The sequence below is a fragment of the Hirundo rustica genome, chromosome 2 (genome assembly GCF_015227805.2).
Source record: "Hirundo rustica isolate bHirRus1 chromosome 2, bHirRus1.pri.v3, whole genome shotgun sequence".
Taxonomy (NCBI): Eukaryota; Metazoa; Chordata; class Aves; order Passeriformes; family Hirundinidae; genus Hirundo; species Hirundo rustica.
The window spans coordinates 83,418,394-83,441,642 of NC_053451.1; the positions used below are offsets into that span (position 1 = coordinate 83,418,394).

At 40.5% G+C, this 23,249-nt stretch overlaps 1 protein-coding gene across 10 annotated transcripts in view; it reads left to right on the plus strand.

The window, feature by feature from the left end:
- The first annotated feature begins 11,077 nt into the window (after positions 1 to 11,077).
- LOC120765775 (arylsulfatase D-like) overlaps positions 11,078 to 23,249 on the plus strand; it is a 34,300-nt gene continuing 22,128 nt past the window's right edge. For 4 of the 10 annotated variants that reach the window (XM_040090978.2, XM_040090982.1, XM_040090963.2 and 1 more), the window contains exons 1-10: positions 11,084 to 11,250; positions 11,394 to 11,504; positions 13,684 to 13,737; positions 13,815 to 13,864; positions 14,009 to 14,221; positions 14,369 to 14,518; positions 16,460 to 16,581; positions 18,022 to 18,144; positions 21,374 to 21,797; positions 22,547 to 22,683. In XM_040090978.2, coding sequence (XP_039946912.1) covers positions 14,031 to 14,221; positions 14,369 to 14,518; positions 16,460 to 16,581; positions 18,022 to 18,144; positions 21,374 to 21,797; positions 22,547 to 22,683 — 1,147 coding nt within the window. In that variant the 5' untranslated portion in view covers positions 11,084 to 11,250; positions 11,394 to 11,504; positions 13,684 to 13,737; positions 13,815 to 13,864; positions 14,009 to 14,030. Of the gene's footprint in view, positions 11,251 to 11,393; positions 11,505 to 11,586; positions 11,956 to 13,683; positions 13,738 to 13,814; positions 13,865 to 14,008; positions 14,222 to 14,368; positions 14,519 to 16,459; positions 16,582 to 18,021; positions 18,145 to 21,373; positions 21,798 to 22,546; positions 22,684 to 23,249 lie in introns of those variants that run through there. The other 6 variants (XM_040090989.2, XM_058424086.1, XM_040090992.2 and 3 more) reach the window with 6 other exon arrangements.

A 23,249-nucleotide genomic window follows, 5' to 3' on the forward strand; every position in this document is an offset into this window, starting at 1 on the left:
TACATAAATCCCAGCAGTGTTGGGAAAAACAAATTGGAGCTTGGAACTGGACAGAAGAGACCCTAGCTGGGATTTGATTGATTGATTGATTGATTTCTAACTCACAAGCTCTCTTATTCACAGCTCACAACTTGTAACTCATGCATCCATGAGCAAAACATAGCTGGGGAGAGCTCTTGTTCTTCCTCCTCTGCCATGGCACAGGTGTCACACTGTGAAGCACAAAAGCCTCAGCAATCCAGCTGCTTCTGCAGCCACTTTAAAAACTGTTTGAGTAAGCTGACACCCACCAGCTTGGACATTTGGTCTGCACCATTTCCGGGCGTCAGCAGGTTTTGAAGAGATTGCCAGATAAACAACATCTAAGATGATGGCTGCAGGAGAGCAGGCTGCAGGTGACAGTGGCTGCATAAGGACCTTTAGCCCTTTCTGGCCACTGTGTGGAGCATACATGTTGCCTTTGCTTTGGCTGAACAGTGCTGACCCCAGCATACATCAGGGGATAGCACACAGCATGAGCCATGTGTTAGCCAAAATCTGAGCTGGAAGCGAGTGAAGAGCCACACCGTGGGGAGGGCAGTCAGACACTGCAGCAGGTTGTTCACAGATTTCCAACATTTTTTTGGATAAATCCCTGAGAAGCATAATCTGAATTCAGTGTTGATCTTTCTTTGAGCAAGATGAAGTGCAGGCCTCCTAAATGATCCCTTTCCTCTGGCTGATTCTCGATAAGAAAGCAGGAGATGTGAGAGACAGAGAAAAGACTGAAAGTTGTGGGTCAGAAAAGGTCCTGCTGGGGTAGGAAGGGTGTTCATTTCCTGAGTGCAAATGAAACACAGGTTCCTCAGTGTGTGCTTCAACAGGATCAGCAAACATTTATGTACCGAGCAGGGCAGGTTCCAGTTAAGCACAGCAAGTTCCTAGTAGTCATCAGGTACTGCATGACCTCAAACCTAAGAGTGTAAATTGAATCAAACCATGTGGCCAAGTAATAACCTTCATTCACTCTCTTGCAAGTTTTCTTTGACTTTTTATTTTCCTGCTCCCCTCCCCAGTTCACTCAGTGGATAGAAAGAAGATATTTCATCCTGTGGAAAATGGGATATCGATGGAAAGGATTTTAAGCTGAAGGCCAGAAATGTATTTCAGAAATGTTGAAAGAAAGTAGTAAATTAGGCAGAATATGAAAAGAGAAATTACAGTGTCCTGTTTAAATCAGAATTACATTCTGTCAGTGAGAGCTGGGTCAAAAGTCATGTTTACTTTCCACAGATGTTGATTTATTTTTTTTTCCCCCTCCTTTTAAGGCTAGAGTTATTTTAGTTTTGACTTAAAACCATTTCCACAAGCATTTTCGTTGGCCGGTCTAGAGATCCTATCTCTTGTCCTGATGAATGTCAGTTATTCCAATGGCTGCGGGAATTTCTGTATCACAACATGTATGTGAGTTCTCCTTCCCAGCTGTGCTCAGGGTACTTGCTTTCCAAAGCTTCTCAGCCTAGGGAGGAGTCTTGATGAGCTGCTTTGGATCTGGAGATTTCCACTTTCCCTGCTCAGCAGTTAACAGCCCTTTTGGAAGTCTAAGTTGAGTTCCCCCCAGACACAATTTTCAGTTTCATGACAGTTTGTTCAGACTGAAATATTTTAAGGAGAACACGTTGGGCTCCACAAACCATGGTTTTGACAAAGATCTGTTTCATCTGAAAATTTCCAGACTGCCCTAGACTTTGCTGTAGAGTTCCTTAAACAAGAATTTTCACAAGTGGTCACTGAGTGAATGTTCCTCATTCTCTGTCTGACTGACTGATGACCTTGTGGTCTCATTTGCAGAAGTGTTGGAACACACAGCTGCAACTGAAATTAGCAGGAGCATGCTTTGAATACATGGAGGGTCGTATATTTCTGCTAGAAGTCTGCTGTGGAAATACTACAGCAACAAATATTCTGAAAAAACCCCAGGGGAAATAAATTCAGATCTGGAGGCAAACATAGTTAGAAGTGTGCAGTCAGCCAAGAGTCATGCTTTGGAAAAAGAGTGAGGAAAAGTTTTTAAGTCATTGCTTGGGTACTGGATGTTGTGTGCATTCCATGTGATAGGGATCTTAATGGGAAGGATGATATGAGAGTATACAAAGTAACTGCTGCTTAGCAGTAGGCACTGAGGCAGTAGGACTGAGACTACAAAGAAAACTTTGGTCCATCTTCACTTACAAGCATTTAACTTTGCATTGAAACATCTAGTGGAGATTGGAGACAGGATATCCAGAGGCCTGTTTCTATTTCCTCTGTTAAAAAAGGAAGCTTCACTCCCCACAAACCTCATAGAAACTAGTTAATGTAGCTGTGGAAGGGTTGGTGACAGTTCTACCTGTGCCTAGAAAGTGTTTGTCTTGACATTAAGGGAACTTGAAAACAGCCACTTCATAATTCCTGGCACCACTGGAAAGCAGACCTAGCATTTTTAAAGTGGGAAGAGTAAGGGGGAAAGTGTTGCAGAGGACAACAGACTCTGGTGGCAAGCTGCCATCTCAGGATTTCTCACCTGGCTTTGTTTGTCTTCAGACCATGTTAAGTCACAAGGATGACAGGGATTTGAAAAACTAAATGAGTCTGTTTTGTAATAAACACTGTTGATTTTTTTTCTTTCCTTCAAAGAGTAGATTTTCCATCTCCCCACCAGCCCAAGAAAGGGTTAATAAGAGCAAAGGGAGTGGATGGGGTGAAATGCATATCCGATTTGATGGCAAGTGGGAGAGGTAGCTGAGACGTAGCTGTGTGGAAGGGATGAGTGAAGATGAGACAACAGACTGTCATGCTACTGCTGCTTGTCTTCTCCCACTGCTCCACGCAACCTTTCAGTCCTGTGTTAGTCTGGCATTTAGTCTTAACTGGTAATTTTTTTGAGAGGAAGTTCTGATGGGTCATACTTGCATCTTTATTCAATCATCAGTCACAAATACCAGCCAAAATTGCCAGTGCTCAGCCTGTAGAATAATACCAATGATGTTCTGTCGGGCTGCCACACTGGAAGTGAGTCAGGACTGATGAGAAATGAGGTTGAGTCTGACATTCTTTGTCTGTAAAAGGATGATGGTACAATTTCCTACCTCTTAGGCTGCTGGAAGTGCATCTTCCACCATCAGTGTATGCAATGAGCAGTGGAAACAGGAGAATCATGAAGTCTGCTACTTTTTTCCATCACTTATTTTCTTTCTTTCTTTACTTGTTCTATCCAGGATCCCTTTATCCAGCTTTGTTTACCTCTCTACTCTCTTGCATTTATTACTATACTCAGAACATGTGGGGGAAAAAACAAAACAAAAAAAAAACAAAACAAAACAAAACAAAAAAAAAAGGTGGGGGGGAGGGGGGAAAGCAGAAAATTTTACTGTCTGCATCATTAGTTTTTGATGGATAACCTCACACCATCATCATGATCCTCACCACTCCCAGAGGGCTGGAGTCCTGTGCTCAGCAGAGCGCGGCCGGTCTGTCCCCACCGGAGAGCAGCAGTGCACACACACCGAGCCGCAGCGAAAACACCTCTCCCCTTCACACACAGGGGATCACTGCTGACACTGCCAGTGGAAAATGAGAAAAAACAAAATGAGAAAAACAGAAAGAAAAAATGAAAAAGGAACAAGAAAGCTCCTGGAACACCAGTGCCAGTGAAGTAAGCATTTCTGCCAGATTCTATGATTAATTATGAGTTAATTCTATGAAGAATCATAGAATATCTTGAGTTCTAAGGGACTTACAAGAATCATCAAAATCCAACTCCTGGTCCTGCTCAGTATAGCCTCAAGAATCACAGCAACACACACAAACATTTTAGGAATTTTGGTCACTATTCTAATTGGATTAGGCCCACCTTGTTATTAATTCTCTCTTCTCTCTATTTGCGTATCTGAGTCTACACACTCTTAATGTATATGTAAGCTCAGCCTGGTATGAGAAACTATAATTTATTCAATTTATAATTTCCCACCATGAATGGATCATTCGCTACCATCTGAAAAGCCAAATGCTTTGCTTTGTTTTTTTCGTGCTACCCAGGTTGAAAAACAAGGGTGGAAAGAAGATTTTTTTTTTTTTTCTGTAATTTAGAAGCCGATGATTTGAGAAATTTTCTATAAATCCATTTCCTCACCTTGACTTAATATCAGAGACAAGAAGAAAAATAAGTCCTTGTACTGCCATAAGTATCTTACCTCTCTGAAGGCATTACTTGACTGCCTGTAGCTGCATTCACATTTTCATTAGTTTCTAATACACCTTTCATTTTAGCTGAGAACATCTTTTCTGTTAAACTGGGAATAATGCAAACCCCATCCCTTTGATCCTACTCTCTAATTCACAGCTTTAGAGCTGATATGTTGTTTTAGTCTGCTGAAATATTTGCTTCTTTGGAGATGGTGATTGCTTACATATATTCATTAGTTTGCTTCACAAAGCAAATCTAAAAACTGATCCCTTGGGTGCACAAACTCCTGGTCTGTGCAGAAGAGACAGGCAGAATGGCAACATTACACACTGATGTGGTTAAACAGTGCCTTATTGCTCAATTTTCTTTCTTTCTTTTCTTTCTTTCTAATGGTTCTGAATAGAGGAGATCACATTGACTTTCTTTAAATGCTCAGGACAAGGTTCTTCTGAGTTAATGAAGATATCAGCATCTGCCATGAGGATGCCTCCATGTTTTGAAGTAACTATCTGGTAGTCCACGGGGAGAAACAGACACTTCTGTGTCAGTTTGACACATTTACTTATGTAAATGATTAATGGCTGAGGTGAATCATACTTTTTTTTTTTCCTCTGTGACTAAAAGACACTCAAGTTAACTCCTCACAATGTAGCTATCCAAATTTAGAACAAGCAGATAATGGCATATTAAAACAAATTGAAGAGGATAATCTTCATGGCATGATCTGTAACTTGGCATTTAAGGGGCTAAACGGCTCAAGAGCAGCCTGACTGAAAAGGACTAGGAAGTGGTGGTGGGAGAGAGGCTGGGCTTGACCCATCAGTGTGCACTTGCAGCCCAGAAAGCCAAACATGTCCCAGGCTGCATCAAAAGCAGCAGGCTGAGGAAGGGGATTCTGCCCCTCTGCTCTGGTGAGACCCCAGCTAGAGTGCTGCATCCAGCTGAGGTCCCCAGCACAGGAAGGATAAGGACCTGTTGGTGTGAGCCTGGGGGAAGATGTTGAGAGGAATGGAGCACCTTTCTTGTAGAGACAGGCTGTACCAGCTGACATTACCCAGGATATTTTGTATAGAGGGGAGGCGTGCAAGTACTCTCAACTATTTGTACAATAGTTTATATATGAAAATGAATGTATTTGAATCTCTCAAATACTTTTAAATACTAGCCAACTCCACAGGTGTAATAGTTTCTCTCTTTTTTCCTTTCTATTTCCATTAAAAAAAAAAAAAAATTCTCCTGGACAAAATCAAAACCCCCAGTCATGTTATAGTTATAATACTGCATTACTTTGACTTTGCAGATGAATAAGGCCTTTTCTTCTGCTTAGCAAGAAAGATTCAGGTCTCAAGTACGGCTTGGGGGTATCCTCAGCAGTGGCAGTGGTAAGTTTTGCCTCTGTGTCTGCCTATTTGCACCTGCTTTAGATAGTCAGAACCTTCTCCTTAATCCTGTTACAAAATCCTTTTTCCTGCCAAACTGAGACCAGCAGCATTCAATTCAACTGAGCTGTCATGCATTTATTCAACACACAGACACAGATTTAATTTCCACTACTCATTCACCCAGCAGCAAAAGCTACCCTGGGAGCAGACTCATTGCCTCTACACAGGCTGTTAGGAATTTCATCTGCACGCTCTCTGAACTGGCCGTGGTAGTCCAAAAAACATTTTTAGTGAACTCCTAAGTAGAGAGATACACAAGCACTCTGAAAACTGAACGTGTTACCAGAGTACTGGAAGCCACAAAAGTATGATTCAGATGAAATGCAAGTCATTTTAGTCCCAGCACACAATCCATCCTAACTTCACAGAGCTATTTAGGCAGCCTAAACCGTAGCAGTCTGTAGGCTTTTGAATCACCATGGGTAAATCTTCTTCATGTCAAATGTTCGACCAACACATATACCCCAGGGCAGCTAAATGGCATGGCTCAGAATCACAGAATGACTAGCTTGGAAGAGACCTTCAAGATCACTGAGTCCAACCCATGCCCTAACACCTCAACTAGATCATGTCATCGAGTGCCACATCCAATTTTTTTTTAAACACATCCAAAGATAGTGACTCCATCACCTCCCCAGACAGACCATTTCAGTACTTTATCACTCTTTCTATAAAAAACTTTTTCCTAATATCCAGCCTAAATTTCCCTTGGCACAGCTTGAGACTGTGTCCTCTTGTTCTGTCAGTTGCTGCCTGGAGAAAGAGACCAAACCGCAGCTGACTACAGCCATCTTTCCTCCATGCCCTATCAACCCCCTTAAATACTTCCTGAGACCTGACCCTCCTTCCAAAGATGATACATCCTCTTTTTATTCTTAAGCTCCTTCAAAACCTCCTTGCCCATCCAGGCTGGACATTTACCTCGTTGACTCGTCTTGCGGCACACAGGGACAGTCTGTTCTTGTGCCCTCAAGGTCTCTGTTTTGAAGCACATCCACCTTTCCTGAACTCCTTTGTTTTTAAGGGCTGCTTCCCAAGGAACTCTCTGAATAAGGCTCCTAAACAGGCAAAAGTCTGCCCTCCGGAAATCCAATGTAAAAGTCTTATTGGTGTTCCTCCTGATTTCACCGATTATCGAGAACTCTATAATTTCATGATCACTCTGCCCCAAGTGGCCTCCAACCACCACATCTCCCACCAGCCCATCTCTATTTGCAAACAACAGATCTAACATAGTCCTTCCCCTGGTGAACTCACACACCAGCTGCAACAAAAAGTTGTCCTTCACACACTTGAAGCATCTCCTGGACTGCCTCTTTTCTGCTGTATTAAGTTCCCAGCAGATGTCTGGCAGGTTTGAGTCACCTACAAGAAGAAGGGCTGATGATCCTGAAACACTCTCCAGCTGCTTATAAAATAAGTTGTCCACCTCTTCCTCCTGGTTGGGTGGACAATAACAGACTCCCAACAGGATGTCAGCCTTGTTGGCTTTCCCCTTAATTCTTACCCATAGGCATTCAACTTCATCATCATTAGTTTTGATTTCCATGGCAACAAGAGCCTCCCCAATATAAAGAGCCACCCCTCCACCTCTTCTCCCTTTCCTGTCTCTTCTGAAGAGCTTGTAGCCATCGAGTGCAGTGCTCCAGCTATGTGACTCATCCCACCACGTTTCCTTGATGGTAACTCCATCACAGCTTTTCTGTTGCATCATGGCCTCCAGCTCTTCCTGTTTGTTACCCACGCTGCGTGCATTGGTATACATGCACTTCAGCTGGGCTGCTGATTTCCCCCATCTCAGGCTTACCAAATTTGGGCCTGCTTCCAGGCAGCCCAGCTGCATCCCCTTCCCAGGGGCAAGCACAAGACAGTCCTTCACAGCTGAAGGAAAGATTTAGCTGTGCATGTGAAGACAGAAGTTGCAATGATGAAACTCAGCCTTACTTGAAATCCAAAAGCAATGATACAGATAAGAGCCAAAATCCTGTTTGATAGTTCCCAAATTTATGGTAATGGCAATGAGAAAGCTCAGTTTACTGCTGACTTCTGTGCCTATGTGTGTCTGTCCTAGAACTTTGCCGTGGTGATTCTGAACCTCTCTCAGTTGCAGATGGTGCAGGGTTAAGAGACTTTTGGTATGAGTTGCTTTATCTTCGAACACTATAATAAAAACATTTTCTACAATTTATTCATTCAGCCAAAGTAAAATTCAGAAAAATGTTTATCTCAAGGAAATTCACACATCTCTCAATCTCCAAATGTTTGTACTGGTACAGGTACCAGTGGCTAACAGAGAAAAAAGAATGCTTACACCACATGGATGAGAAACAACTGATATCTGGTAGTAAACATATATTCTTTTATCATTGGGAATCATAATTTCTTAAGTAGGTTGCACTTGTGAAGGGCTTTGTTTCTCCCAAAACTGATTCTCCTTGTCTTTGTACAGTAAAACCTCATAGGAAGAATGTTTCACAGCAAACTCTGTTTCATGTAAATTCCAGAAACCCTTTTCACTATATCTGTTTTCACTATTTTGTTTATATTGGAGCCCACACATTCTCACTGAGACATAGAATCTCATGATTATTTAGGCTGGAAAAGACCTCTAAGATCATCCAAGTCTAATCAGTAACCCAGCCTGCCAAGTCCACCACTAAACCATGTCCCCACGTGTCACATCTACATGACTTTTAAATACCTCCAGGGGTGGTAACCCAACCATTTCCCTGTTCCAGTGCTTGACAGCCCTTGCAAAGAAGAATTTTTTCCTAGTATTTAATTTAGACCTCCCCTGGCACAACTTGAAACATTTTCAACATTTTCAACATTATCATAATGATAATTTATTTTGATACTTGGGAAAAGACCAAGTACTCTTGCCTTGCCACAGTCAGGAAGTTGTAAAGAGCAATAAGGTCTTCCCTGAGCCTCCTTTTCTTTAGACTAAACACCCCAAGCTCCTTAGCTGCTCCTCATTAGATTTTGCTCCAGATCCACCACCAGCATTGTTGCCCTCCTCTGGCCATGGTCCAACACCTCAATGTCTTCCTTGTCGTGAGGGGCCCAAAACTGAACACAGGATTTGAGGTGAGGCCTCATGAATCCTGCAGAAAAAAAACACATTTCTCAAAGTACTCACATGGGGCTTCCTGGGACCCACTTGATCTCATGTATGATAACATGTATGTGTCACTGCCTTTTTATGCCTTGAAGTTGGATGTCTTAAGAAATACACAGCAAGGATTCAATAAAGAGTATAACTTCCTACAAATGTTAACTTTCTACTCTTCAGACATTTTAGGTTATGCTTTTTTTCTATTACAGTTGAAAATACAACTAAATACTTCACTTTTAACAGCTTCAATCCCAAGAGAATAAGAAGTAGTATTCAGGTTTTAGAAATTAAATTAAAGGCATCTCCATTGTTCAAATAGTAGGATTGTTACATTTGAATCAGATGGTTTTCCTTAAACTTAAAAAAATAAAAACTCACCTTTCAGAACACTATTGGAAATGTTGTAATAAAAATAGCTTTCATAATTTTCTCTGTATGGTAGTATTCATTTGTTTGATCTTTTTCTAGAATGACTAACAATATGGTTTGGTAGCTCTTTAACCAATTCCAATCTATCTGGAATAAAAAGCCATATAAATTCTCTCTGTACAGGCATTAAAGATAGACTGGAACCTCTGAAGGATGTTTCATCTCATCCTAGAATAGCATTATAGGACAGCTGGACTGCCCTCAAGGTGTCTCTCTTTCACAATTGATCACAGAGCCTGGAGGGCAGGCTTAGATGTGAACAGTGAATTTTTTGTAGTGAAACCCAGGTGATATGAACCCATCCTGTGGTGCAGGAGGAAACAGCACTGGATTAGGTCTCCTATTGGAAACCATGTGGACGATTAATTGCATTACAGCCTTCTAAGTATATTAGTTACATTACTTACCAGCTGTAAGTCGAGCCTTAGACAGGAATTGGGGCATCTGAATTGCATGCCTCATGCTTTACCCCAGACCAGGAGAGCACTTTTGAAGCACCTCTCCTACTCATCCCCACGTCCTTCAGTTAGGGTCATGTAGCAGAGCAGTCCTGGAATACATGAACCAGGCTTCTTCCCGGTGTTTCAAACCTGTATTGCGTGCTCCAGGACGACAGGCAAGGCTCTGCAACTGCTTCTGAGCATCCAGGCATTGAACACCTTGTGTAAATCAGAGTTCCAAGAAATAACATCAAAATACCGTTGTGCAATGCCTTTTAGAAAGGTGGGTATGGATCCACCGTTACTCTGAAACGAATAGAAGGCAGTAGTCACTAGAGGGAGCCCCTTAATCATCATATCCTACATCAAACCCCGCTACCACGGCCCTCCATCTCTTAGACGTTGGAGAACCTTTAAAGCATCACAGAGTGTTAACTGTCTCCAGTACTCAGTAAGGAAAACGAGGGGAAAAACAGGAGTATGCAAGGCTTCTGCAAAATTCAACATTCATTCCACATCTTGAAAAAATACAGACTTTTAAAAGATTTTCCCTCAGAAAAGCAGCTAGTGTAAATTCAGTGCATTGGTTGGGAACAGAATTAGCTTTGCCTAGACCTTTTATAAATGTCATCTTTAAGTAGCACCAGTGAAAGGGCATTCACCATTCCCTCCTTCAAAGATCAAACACCAAAATGAGTTGTCACTCTGAAGCTGTCACTCTGAAAATCTTCAGAGCACAAGCACATGCTTTCTCCCTTTAACTTCATAATGCTATAGGTGTGCCCAGTGGCAATTCCCAGCAGCCAGACTTCAGCAAGTGCTAGTTAGAGCAGCAAATTGGTCTGGCTCTCTCTGTGTTTAAAGAGGGCTGTCATAAAAGACAGCAAAGGCATGTTCCTGTAGTGTAACTGCAGACATACATTCAATTTTCTGTTGTATCCTAAATTTAGTAAATAACACAGCAGTTATAGTTTGTGTTTCTCTGTTATAGAATTTGCAAGAAGTCCTGGAGAAAATGCAACAGGGATAGGAGAGCTGTGGAGATGGACCCAACCGCAAAAAAAAAGCTCTCTCAGTGAGCAGGGCCCTGCAGGGATTGATTGCAACCTGGACAGACAAACCTAGAAGCAACGCAGAAGGTGTTTCTTTTTAGAAAACATGCAGCAGTAGGGGGCATCAGACAACAAGAAATCTTGCACACCTGAATGAATCCTTGAGGTGCTAAAGGCTCAATGAGGGGAATGGGAACTAGAGAGGTACAGATTGGGATTCTGTAATGCAGGAGGGAATCAGAAAGCAGACACTGAGAGAAGCAAAACCAGACACATCACTTCTTCTATGAATGTCAGCTGTAACCACTCCAGCATGCTAATGCCGTGGTGGGAGGGACAGGGAAGGGATCACCTATGGTGCTGTAACTTGCCTTAGAGATACTCCACTAGCAATCCAACCTGAGCATTGCAATTGTTACCACCTCACCACACCTCCTTTCTCTCTTAAGATACAAAAATGCAGGAAACTCTCTGTTATTAAAGTTAGATTGCTGTTGGGTCTCAACTCATGCTGTCCCAAACCACTCAGTACAAGAGGACTCACATAAGAAAAAAAACCAAGAAAGTAAGTGTTAGCCAGCATGTAACAATAATTTGTCCTTTCGAGCAATGGCTAGAAAACAGGCAGCACTCAGAACTGAACATGAATGACTCATTTTCTGGAAGAGAAAATTCAAGCCTCTTACCGGCATTTCCTCCCCACCCTAGAACTATTTCTCCCAGCAGAGACAATCACCTCACTGCAGCGTGCACTCCGGGTTGCCATAAAGTGAAGAAATTAGCTCGGTTTCTATTTCCACAACAAAGAACTGCTGCTCTGTAAGTACGGCGATTTTCTCTTTTCCTTGGTGGCAGTGAGGAGAAGTTTATTGGGATCTGTTATTCACGGTACCTTTCACGGGAGTGTCTCAGACTTGAGGGAGATCACTCCCGTCCCTTGAGAGACTGGAGGTCAGGCAGAAAAGCATTTTAGCTGTGTCTGTGACGCTCCCCAGCTGGGCCCTCACCGCTGTGGGAATGTCAGGGTTGTGCCAACAGCAGGGGGAAGTGCAGCTCCAGACTCCACGACAAGCCAGAGCATCCGGCCGCTTGGAAGCTCTGGCATTGCGCGCGTTCGCTGCGGTGAGCAGTGGGACGTGCAGCTAGGCCCCGCTCCAGGGCTGCCTTCAGAAAGGCTGCGCAGGAGCAGCAGTCCTTGTGCTGAGAAAAATCTGGAATCATTTTCGGCCACCAGCCTTTCAGCTGCCTGCTTTCAACATAACTTGACCAGGTACTGTATTCCTCCTTTACTATGTTGGGAAGTGCACAGCAAAATGTTAACAGCTATTTGGATTTTTTTTTGGTTTTCCTTCTGTACATAAAAATATTTCAAGGAAGTTTTTAAAATACTTTTCCCTGTACAAAAGCGTTACTCTCGTACAAGACTGTGTACAAAGAGAGAACTGGAGTCTATGTGTTTACAGGTCTGGGCTTTATCTGTATCAAATCTACAAAATGGTAATTTTAAAAGAAATTTTCACAGGCTGAACAGTACTGAATTGAGTGGTTTTAACTGTGTGGCTTTTTGCCAAGTGTTGCCAAACTGATGCCACAAATGCATACTGTTTTCAAGAAGGGCGTGTATGAGTACGACTAAAAACATGAATATTTTCTATTATGGGATTTTAGTATCTTGTAAGTATTTTGTTGGGGAGGTAAAGACCGGCTATAAACTTTGAACCAATACACAAAAACTATTAATAATATATGAAAGATATGCAAGCTATTCACCCCAGGATTATTAAAATAGATGAACAAAGGAAAAAAAAAATAAATAACTTTGAGGGAGGAGTTAACAATAGGAAAGGGAGGAATGAGTTTTAAGCCGAATTCTGCTCAGATAGCAGAGGGGACTGTTTCCTTGCAGTTTCTCTGCCTGGATTCTCATCACCTTTCACTGAGGAAATGGTTTGACAGGGACAATACCAGTCAGTATCATAAACCAGCAGCTGTTTTCTGCGTATTGCCTGCTATTTTACAGGCAGCTTCTGGGGAAGCTCAGCCTCGAGCTCCAGGCTGTGCTTTAAATCTGTGTCTCTACTGTGAAACACAGACAGTTAGTAACAACCAACTGCACAATTAAATTATTCCATTATTTTTTCCAACTGTCTTTTACTTCAACTGTTTTGGAGGCTCACAGAACGTAAATGTTAGAGATGACTGAGATGTTCTCTTATACTTTTCCTGTAACTACTTAGCATGCAGCGAAGGCATAAAATCACATGCAGGAAACTGAGTATCTCTAGATAGCAATGCTGCACCAGTTCTGGTGCTTGTAAGCAGTTGTTTGGATGCCAGTTTTCTAAGCACAGAAATCTAATTTTTCTCTTCTAAGCTTGTACTGTTGATGGATAAAATGCAAGAACTATGAATATTAACTAAATGGCTTAATACATAATTTCTTTAAAATAAAAATAAATATGAAACAAACATAATTCATAAAATTAGGTGCTTGGGGCAGTTCAGCCAGGTGTGGGATAAATTTCAAAGAAGTCTATTTTGAAGCTTTAGAACAAAGCTCGTTCGGCTCCTACTTAAAAGTCTTCAAATAGTTTATCTCACTGTCTTGACAGCAAAAGAAGAAGCCCCAGAGAAACCTCTTCATTCTCAGAGTTAAATAACAAGAAGTCATGAATTCTTCCAAGAAGTTATAATAATTGAAAAAAGTTGACTAGAATTTCTACAACTAAAAAAACCTCTTACAAACCTGAAAGGAAACGTGAAAAAGCACAATGCTGCTACTGTCTATCATTATAGAAAAAAAAAATATTGAGGACTGGGTTTTAAAACACTTTTTTTTTTCCCTTCTGAAAATTTTTATACAGATGATTCATGTAAGAAAATAGAATTATTTTGCCATTTTGAGATAAACTTCTTTACACAAAAAAGAAAAATCACTCTAATAAGTGAAAGGCTAGCAATATAAATAACATTAATGCCTTTACTCTTCTTCATTTAGGGTCTGATCTGAGATGCACGGGAGTAAATAAAATAGAATGTTAACAGGCTTTGAGTAAGTCTTTAATCTATTTTTTATTGCATTTGCTACTAAGAAGATGTAACTATGACAAAGTACTCTTGGTTTTGCAGAATTTGAATGCTCCAAATGCAGAAATGATTTGGCAACTAGCATCTCATTGGTAAGAAAAAAACCATACTTAGATCTAAAGTGAGTGATGCTTAATAATGATGTAATACTGTCATATAAAAGAGTAGCATTTTTTTTATCTCACAATGTGATTTTCGTTTGTTTTTCTTGTTATTAACTTTTCCATAACCCAAAGATCCCAGTCTGGGAAAAAAATTATGTCAGAGGAAGTTGATCCCATTCTCAGCTTCCCAGAGCAACTCTTTATAAACATCCAAAGCCATGAAGGAAGTCATCTGCTACATGTAAATTCCCATGTGAGACCGCTCACAGGAAACTTGGAAACAATCAGAAAAGGAGATTTTAAAGTTATGGTCCTGAAATTTTCCTCTTCATTGCACCAGTTTGGGTAAATGGCAGACACTCAGCACACCCTCTGTGTCTGGACAGCGTGGTCTGGTCTGCAGCCAAGCCCACGTCACAGGGTCTCTCTCCATGTGCAGGGGGAGTGATGAATGGCCAGGTCACTGGCTTCTTTCCCTCTTCTGTGTTTCAGGTCACCCCTGGTTACACTCCTGGTTTTTGGTCTGTTTCTGCAAGCACCATTCACACAGCCCTCCACCATCACACAGCCAAATTTTGTCCTGTTGCTGGCTGATGATCTCGGCATAGGGGATGTAGGTTGCTATGGGAATGATACTATCAGGTAAAGGAAACTGACTTCCAGGGTGAACAGAGCTGGTGTGATATTTAATGTAAATGTGAAATCCTCTGCTCAGGATTATCTCAGCCTGGAGGGCATTCCCAGGGCCAGCTCCGCTGTGTAGCACTGCTTTACTAGGGAAATATGACAACCATTCTTGTGTATTCCTCAATTGCCTAACACTTAAAAAACAGCTATACCTAAAGATAGAAATATTGTCCCCTCTTTCAACATGCAAGCCTAATTACCTCATTTTAATTCTATGTTACCATTCTTTCCCAGTCTCAAATCAAAATACCAGGAAATATTTCTCTTTTCAGCATCAAGGACATAGAATTTGCCTTCTCTTTGAAAATTGTGCCGCAGTATTTCCTGCTGGCTTGCAATGTGTTTGAGTAAAACCAAATATGCTATGATTCCTCCCCTCGTCCAGCAATGTTCTTGGAATCTTACCCTGAAAGGCTTCAGTCAGCAAGTTCCTGACAGGCGGATGGTGATCATAGGTAGCTGAGAGGGTTCTTTAAAGCCAGGCCTCCACAGCATCATCCCCAAGGCATGGATTTTCTTTGTACACATTTGGGGTATACTAGCAGGGAGACTAAGTATCTGGTCTCTCTTAGCAGCTGGTTCTCTGCAGTGTAAAGAATGGCAGGATTTCAAAATAGCAGTTTGGGAAGCAGACCTAGTGCTCCTTTGAGGAGGAATGTTTATCAGCTAACTGAGATGGCAGTTTTGCTGAAGGGTGGAACTACAGCAGCTGCTTTGCCAAGTTTCCCCCGACTGCACCACTGGCAAAAGCCCTTAGAGAATAAGAAACCTCGCTGCAGATGTTGTTTCCTGTCAGCATGTCTTTGAGGGAGGAATCCATAACAGTACGAGTACAAAGCAACAAATCAGCCAGGATCTTTCAAAATCCTACTGCAGGTTTTGCCTACTTGTGAACACCATTGAGCTGATAATTGCAAAAACAAAACTGTAAAACTGAAGCTCAATTTAATTTAAAATAGAAGTAGGCACATCTTGAATTGGAAGAGGGGGATATTGTATTCTGAAATGCAAGATATTACCTCGTCTATTAACTAGTGTGCTAGGAAAGCTTTTGTTGTGGTGGTTATTGTTGTTTGACAGTTGCTTGCAAAATGCCCTCTTCTCACCTGCTTACTCACCGTGTGGCTTAATTCATGTTGCCATGAGAGATGGCCACTACAGTGTGAAAACATGCAGGATTTCTTTCCATTTTTCTCATTTTCCTTCACTACAAATGTCATGATATGTACCTTGTTAGCTTCCTTATCTGTACTGTAAGTCATGTAGCATCTTGTCTAGTCAAGCACTGTCACCCTGTGGCAACTGAATTACCATTACACTGATACACAGAGGCTAATACACAGCTCTTTAAGAAGCTGGTGTAGGAAAGGCAGCTCTGGAGGAATGAAAGGTCTTTGCTGTGAGGGTGGTGAGGCACTGGAACATGTTGTCCTCCAGAGAAGCTGTGGATGCCCTGTCCTTGGAAGTGTTCAAAGCTGGGCTGGATGGGGCTCTAAGTAACCTCATCTAGTGGAAAGTGTCTCTACCTCTGGCAGGGGAGGTGGAAATTTGTGATCTTTAAGGTGTCTTCCAGCCCAAACCGTTCTACAGTTCTATGATTTCTGTAAGACCCTTCATAGTACACAGGGAAAAAAAAAAAAAAAAAAAAAAAAAAAAAAAAAAAAAAAAAAAAAAAAAAAAGGTTGTTTTGATAATATTCCAGGTACAGATTTTTAAAGAGGAAAGAAAAAGAGAAATATTTCCCCATCACTTGAGAAAATTAAAGTGAACTACAAAAATATTTCCTGGCCATCTTCCAATACCAGTAGAAGAAACTTCCAAAAGATAAGTATCTAATTTCTTATTCCCTTAAAAGACTCTCTGGATGCTGTCTGGTGGCATTGGTTGCATTTTTAGGACGCCGAACATCGATCGCCTGGCAAAGGAAGGAGTGAAGCTGACCCAACACATTGCTGCAGCTCCACTTTGCACCCCCAGCAGAGCAGCCTTCCTCACTGGCAGATATCCCCTCCGATCAGGTTTGCCTTGCAAAGCCACACACCATTTAAGCATTGCTTTATTGCCGGGGAGAGCAATGTCATACAATGGGCACTGAAGGAATGAGGGTGTGCAAATAGGGGTGTCACAGACACTCCATCCCTCACTGAGACTCACAAAGTGTCAAGTAGGCTAAGTACCTTTGAGGTGGCTTCTATATTTGTAGGGTATTTGTGAACCAATCTGAGGGGAAGCAGAACAGCGAACCAGCTCTGCAAAGCATCTTGGTCTCCCTCAAGGCACAATTTTGGTAACATTTGATGCTCTGCTGTACAGATTGCTTCCAGAATGGAATTAGTGCAAACTGTTACATTCAAAAAAGTCATTACACAAAATATGAAGAATTGCAACAACACATTTACAAAACACTAGTTAAATTAATTTCTGTCACAGGTGACTCTTCATCAGATGTCAGAAGCAGCTCAGCCCTGCAGGGAGCAGGGTAGGCCTTTGCAGATGTGTGTCCATTCCCTCCAGTCAAGGTGCAGAACAAGTCATTCATGGGAAAGCTTCTTTACGTAGATGTCAAAATTAATCTGTCCTAGGAGATAACAGTTTGACAGCAATATAATTTTTCCCAGTTGTGTTTTTGAAAAACAAAAATACTATGCTGTCAAACTGCATCCCTGAGATGAAGAGGTATGAAAAACAAATAACTCTACATGTTTCTAACAGCAAACCTCAAATGCTTGTTCTATTGCAAATTATCTTCAGAGCCTTCATTCCTGAGGCATTTTGAAGCTGATATGTCATCCTACTTTTATCATGACAGCTCCCACTGAGACAGGTAGTTTGAAAACACACATGGGCTTGTACAGACCCTTTCCTTCTGTAACAACAGGGCCAGAGATGCTCAATGCTACAATGACAGATTGAACTTTACATAGCGCTGTATGCCAGGACGAAACACTAAATGGTAGGGTGTAAACCTGCAGGTGAACAGAAGATAGCTACTCTGTGGGGCTCAGAGGTCAGATACCAGCCATGCCACTGTGAAGGGAAACCCTGAACTCCCTGGCAGCCCTCAGTGAGCTAGAGTCTGAGACTGACAGAGGACTGAAGTCTCCTTACGCTCCTCCCTGCCCTCACATTCACACTAAGCAAGTACATTTCATACAGTCTAGGTGCCACGGTGACATATAAAATCTCCTATACAACCATGTCATTCCAAATAAAATTAAATTAAAGAAAAAAAAAGTCTCAATAAGAGATACAAAGAAGAAAGAAAAGGTACTATGGTGAATCTTAACTCTTCCTTAATCTTATCCAGGGTCTTAGATTTATTTTCCCAAGCAAACAGCATTAGGACAAATGTTTAACACTATCGTTTCAATGAAAGCAGGAAGGAAACAAAAAAGTATGTTGGATAAAACTACCCAACCCTTTATACTTACGCAGATTGGGTTTTATTGCATTTTTAGGGATGGACGCTATAAATGATTACCGTGTTATTTTTTGGAATGCCGGCTCAGGAGGGCTTCCTCCGAATGAAACCACGTTTGCCAAAATACTGCAGCACCAAGGCTACAGCACAGGATTGATAGGTATGGGGGCACTCCTCTCCTAAAGATGTTCTTAAATGTGTTTCACCTGCACATCTCACTCAAACCATTTGTTTGCCTGTACTTTAGTTGTAATATTTTTATTTCCTGATTAAGAATAATATGTAAAAAGAAACTCTGATCAAAAAGTACCTCTCTAAGAAGAACAAGCATGATAAAGAGGGCAATTTTTACCATTGACCCACTTTTAAGCACAGCTGTGGTTGTTAAAATACGTAACAGAAAATGTTATTAATTCCTGAATATTATTATACCAGGTATAAGATACTTAGTTCAATACTATTTCATTTAAAAAGAAGTAAAAAACATGAGTGCCATTCAAATATGCATGATGATGTTTTACACAGTTCAGAGCAGATTCACATAAAAGGAAACAGGTGTAACTTAAAACATTAGAGACAGTTAATAGTGTCACAAGATTGGGCCCTTCAGAAACAGAAACTGTGATTTTTTTTTTTTTTCTTCAATCGCAACATGCCGCTGTAGTTCACCAAGATTTCAGTACAGCCCAAAACCACTACCTTCTTCAGCATAAATGTGAATTTCATTTTACTTTATATTTTATGGCACTATATTTTTTAGTATAGTTGTAACTTTTGATCATTATCTTGTTTCAAATAATTATTTATCTTAGATTTGTCACATAGTTCCACAGGCTGATAAAGCACAAACATTCCTGGCTGATTTTTCAGCTATTTGCCCTACCTCATCTGAGCATGTAAAATGTCAAAATCCAAAATCTGTATCTGGCACATAAAAATACTAACTGCACAAACCAACTGAATTTATTATTAAAATTTCCTGCAGAAATAGATTTGTATTCATTCAACAGAATAAATCTAAACCACACAGAACAAAACTAAAAAAAGTGTTCCAAGCAATTTAAATTCTACATTAATAAAGATCCTGTTAGTTTTGTAGAGATATTATTTTAGTTCTTTTAATCGGCTTATAAAACAGGCTGTGCATGCTTCATTTTGGTTTCAGCATGTCATCACCAGCAAAACAATCAGATTTGTCTCCACTGCCCCCAGGCAATTTCCCTGAAGCGGAGTTGTGCTGCTTGCCTCGCAGAAGGAAAATGGGGAGGCATTTTCCCTCTGGGCATCTCGGCTAAAATCACACTACAGATGCCAAAAGCATCACTTAGATTAACCGCATTGACAGATCCTGATTAATTGCACCATGGGGGATGATGGAAAGCACCAATGATAAGTGACACACAACATACCACAAGAATTTTACATTCAAGTCATGAAGCAAAAAATCTTAACACAACACCTACCATATCACCACAGCTGAATGAGCACTAAGTAGTCTCACCTGAATCATTTGTGATTGTTTTGCCCTGAGCACAACCAGTTTAATTGCAAAGTTAAATCCTATTAATAACATGCAGCTTGAAGTGATAATGAGATTATTTTTTGGGAAATGTTTTGAAGGTTTTTTGTAGTCAGAGAACCAATGCTGTATAACCAATGCCCTCAGAGATTAATTTGTCTTAATTATACACTTACTTTAGCTTCTGGAGATTTGATTCTTTTCTAGCATGTCAGAAACCTTTATCGACCTCAGCTGGAGATTAAGGTGTTGGAGTGCATCTGAATTCCAAGAATACTTTAGCTGCACCTGTATTTATGACTAACACATGTATGCATTGATTACAAAACTGTTTCATTCAACAGCGGGCTCTAAATATGTCAGGAGGTAAACTGAGCAGAGACTTTAGCTGAAAGCAATTCATCCACATATGCTAGAACTTCCATTCTTTCTTTTTATTTACAGCCAAGAAGCAGCAATTTTTCTCCTCTGGGACAGTTTTTCTGCTCCTATTGTAATGCACTGCAAGTCTATTGAAACTAACTCAGGATTGGCTGCTATTATACGTACTAATAACATACCGAACAATTTCTTGAAGATAATATCATCCTGGAAGTGCACAGTTCCTCTCTCTACAATAAGAATTGATTTCAAAATAGTTTTTGAGTGAAATTCCTAATGTCCATTTTTATCTGACATCCAATATCTGCATAAATGCAATTAAACCTCTGATGAGTGGTAGATTTTGTCCACTCAATTCAGACATACTTAAACCTCAGTGTTTGAACCAAATGAGCCAACTTGCTGTCACCATGTAAGTGCCTGTTTGACCAGGCATGTTATGGCATATTCAGAATGTTATCAGAACATATAAACACCAGTCTGTTTGAATAGACTGGAGGGGAAGCAAAGGCATGGTTTTAATGTGCCATCCATGATAGTAGTTGGTACGTTCATAATGAAGGACAAATTGTGTTACAAAAGGTCAAGAGATGTTCCTTCTGATATATGAAGACTTCAGTGTTGTAATGCATTAATTGGGTTTATATTTCATCGGATTTGTAATGTTCTTTTCTATCAGTCCTTGCCCAGCAGTGCCCATCCCCCGCAAACCTAATCCTGTTCCCTCCCACTTATCCCTGATTGGGTATTGCCTATGGGCCCTGCCCCCTGGGGGAAAGTGCCACTGCGGGGGAGGGGCCAGCAATCTCTGGCATCGGTGAGCCATTGGGAAAGGTCTCCAAAAGCTGAGCAGGACTTAAGAATAAAAGCAGAAATATCCAACCTGGAGCCAGAGAGTCAGACTCTTCTTTTGCCATTGGCGGCCGTCTAATCTCGTGGGGGAAATGACACTTCAGTATTTAAAAGAAGTAGGCTTTAACATTTTAAAGTTTTATTAAATACAAATAAATGGCACAAATATATAAAACCAAAGTATTTTATTCTCATTCAGTATATGGAGATATAATGATAATCGAAGTTACTTAGAAATGTACAGCTTCATGAGAAACACTGATCGCCCGAGTGCAAGTTTTTCTGGATCCAGTGGTTTGTCTGGCAGTTCCATGAGCTTCCAATATGCTACTCTATCCATATCTCCCCTTACCAATCTGGTACTGAATGTTGCCATAGTCCTGACATCAAAACCTCCCAGGAACAAGTCTGCATAGCTCTTTGAAGGTAAAGAGACAACAAAACAAGGTTATTTTTCCCTATGCTTACAAAAGGACAACTTCCACCTCTTTTCTGCTTGTCAAGTCACCAGGAAGGTAATTTTTTTTTTTTACTCAAGTTTGGAATTTTTCTCAGTTTCTAGTTGCCTTTATATGTTTTTAAAAGTACATTCTTTTAAAATAATATCTTTTTATATTTAAATAACCTCTTTTCTCAGGGAAGTGGCATCAAGGTGTTAACTGTGAATCCCGCAATGACCATTGCCATCACCCTTTAAAACATGGATTTGACTATTTCTATGGGATGCCTTTTACGCTAATAAGTGACTGCCAGCCAACAGAAACACCAGAGATGGACAGAGCCTTTAGAAGGAAACTCTGGCTTTCCACTCAAATGATTGGCCTCATTACATTCACTGCTGTCCTTGGAAGACTGACCGGCTTGATTTCAGTCCCCTGGAAAACACTGAGTTGCCTTGCTGGGTTTAGTCTCCTGTTCTTCATATCCTGGTTCTCAAGTTATGGATTTGTACGGTACTGGAACTGCATTATGATGAGAAACCATGGAATTACTGAGCAGCCAATGGTGACAGACAGAACTACATCCCTTATCTTGAGAGAGTCCATTTCATTTATTGAAAGGTAAAGTGGACTTCCTTTAACCACAGATTTTCTGGTTCTTGCACATTTTGTAACTTGTAAACAGCACTTTCCTGTTTCATGTCTTCATAAGTTTTTATAATTTTTACAATATTATATAGGATTATAAGTACTGTTATTTTTATTCATTTTAAATAATATCAATAGTTATATCATGTAATAAAAATAATAAAAAAAAAAGCTGCTGCTTAAGGATGCCCTGTATTCCTAGCTTCACTAAAGCTGACTATAGTTCCCAATTTCCATCAGTTATATTGAATATTTCTAGGCTATATTTGAGAAATATGTATACCTATCAATGAGACCAGCGTTTCAGCTTTAAGTAATAGCAGGTGATGTCAGAAATGTGTGTGTGGGCCAGGCCAGGGAAGGAGAAGCAGAGCTGTGATGTAGCCTTATCATATGGACTGATAAGTTGGCAACAGCTGGCAGGAGATGAACCTGCTGCCTTCACTTCAGTAGCATAGATGTGCTTTACAATAGCAGAAAGTGGATCTTCAATCTGGTAGTTTTCTATCCATGATTCAGGGTAGAAAAAGGATAATTTTATAAAGGCCCGACATTCTCTTATCAGACAGATCCTAATCACTGGGTTATAATATCTTAAAAAGTAAGGGTTTTCTGAAGGGATTGTTGAAATATCTATATAGAAATAATATAATCTTTACTAGAACTTGTCTGCATTGAGAACCTTCCTCCCTAATAACACAGTGTTGATTTCTGTTTTGTAGAAATAAGCACAAGCCATTCCTCCTCTTTCTTTCCTTTTTGCATTCCCACACCCCTCTCCTCACTACAAAGGAGTTTCTTGGGAGGAGCAGACATGGATTATATGGAGACAATGTAGAGGAGATGGACTGGATGGTGGGTAAGTCAACATAGCATATAACAATGTCTCAAACTATCTAATACCTAGGTCTAAATAAAAAGTTTTTATTAAAAGAACAAAAAAGATAACTAAAAACATGCAGAAAAAAAAATCCTAGGCTTTTCATGGACATCTATCCATCTTATGTGAATGCTGTCAATTTATAGTGTTGGCTTTTTACTTTCTCCAGTCTTGGACCAAATTTCTTTCGCTTTTCTTTTTGGTGAAATGTTTACCAGTTTTAACCATGTCCCTTTAGCTCCTGTCAAGGAGCTGTCTTGTTCTTCTTGCCAAATATGTGAGAATTTCTTGGTTTTCTATGATTAAAGACCAGATTATTTCAGGCTCTTATGGTCATTTCTAAGTAGGATACTTCAAAAGATGATAAAATGGATAAGGAAATTAATTCCAGATGGAAAAGCAGCAAGCTATTTATTTGTGGCCACTACATTAAGCAGAGTACTGAATATTTTTCAGCCACAATCATAAATCCAGATGTTCATCAATGTTAATTGGTATGCCACCCACAACAAATTCATGTTATTTTTCAGCCTGTTTTTCTGGAG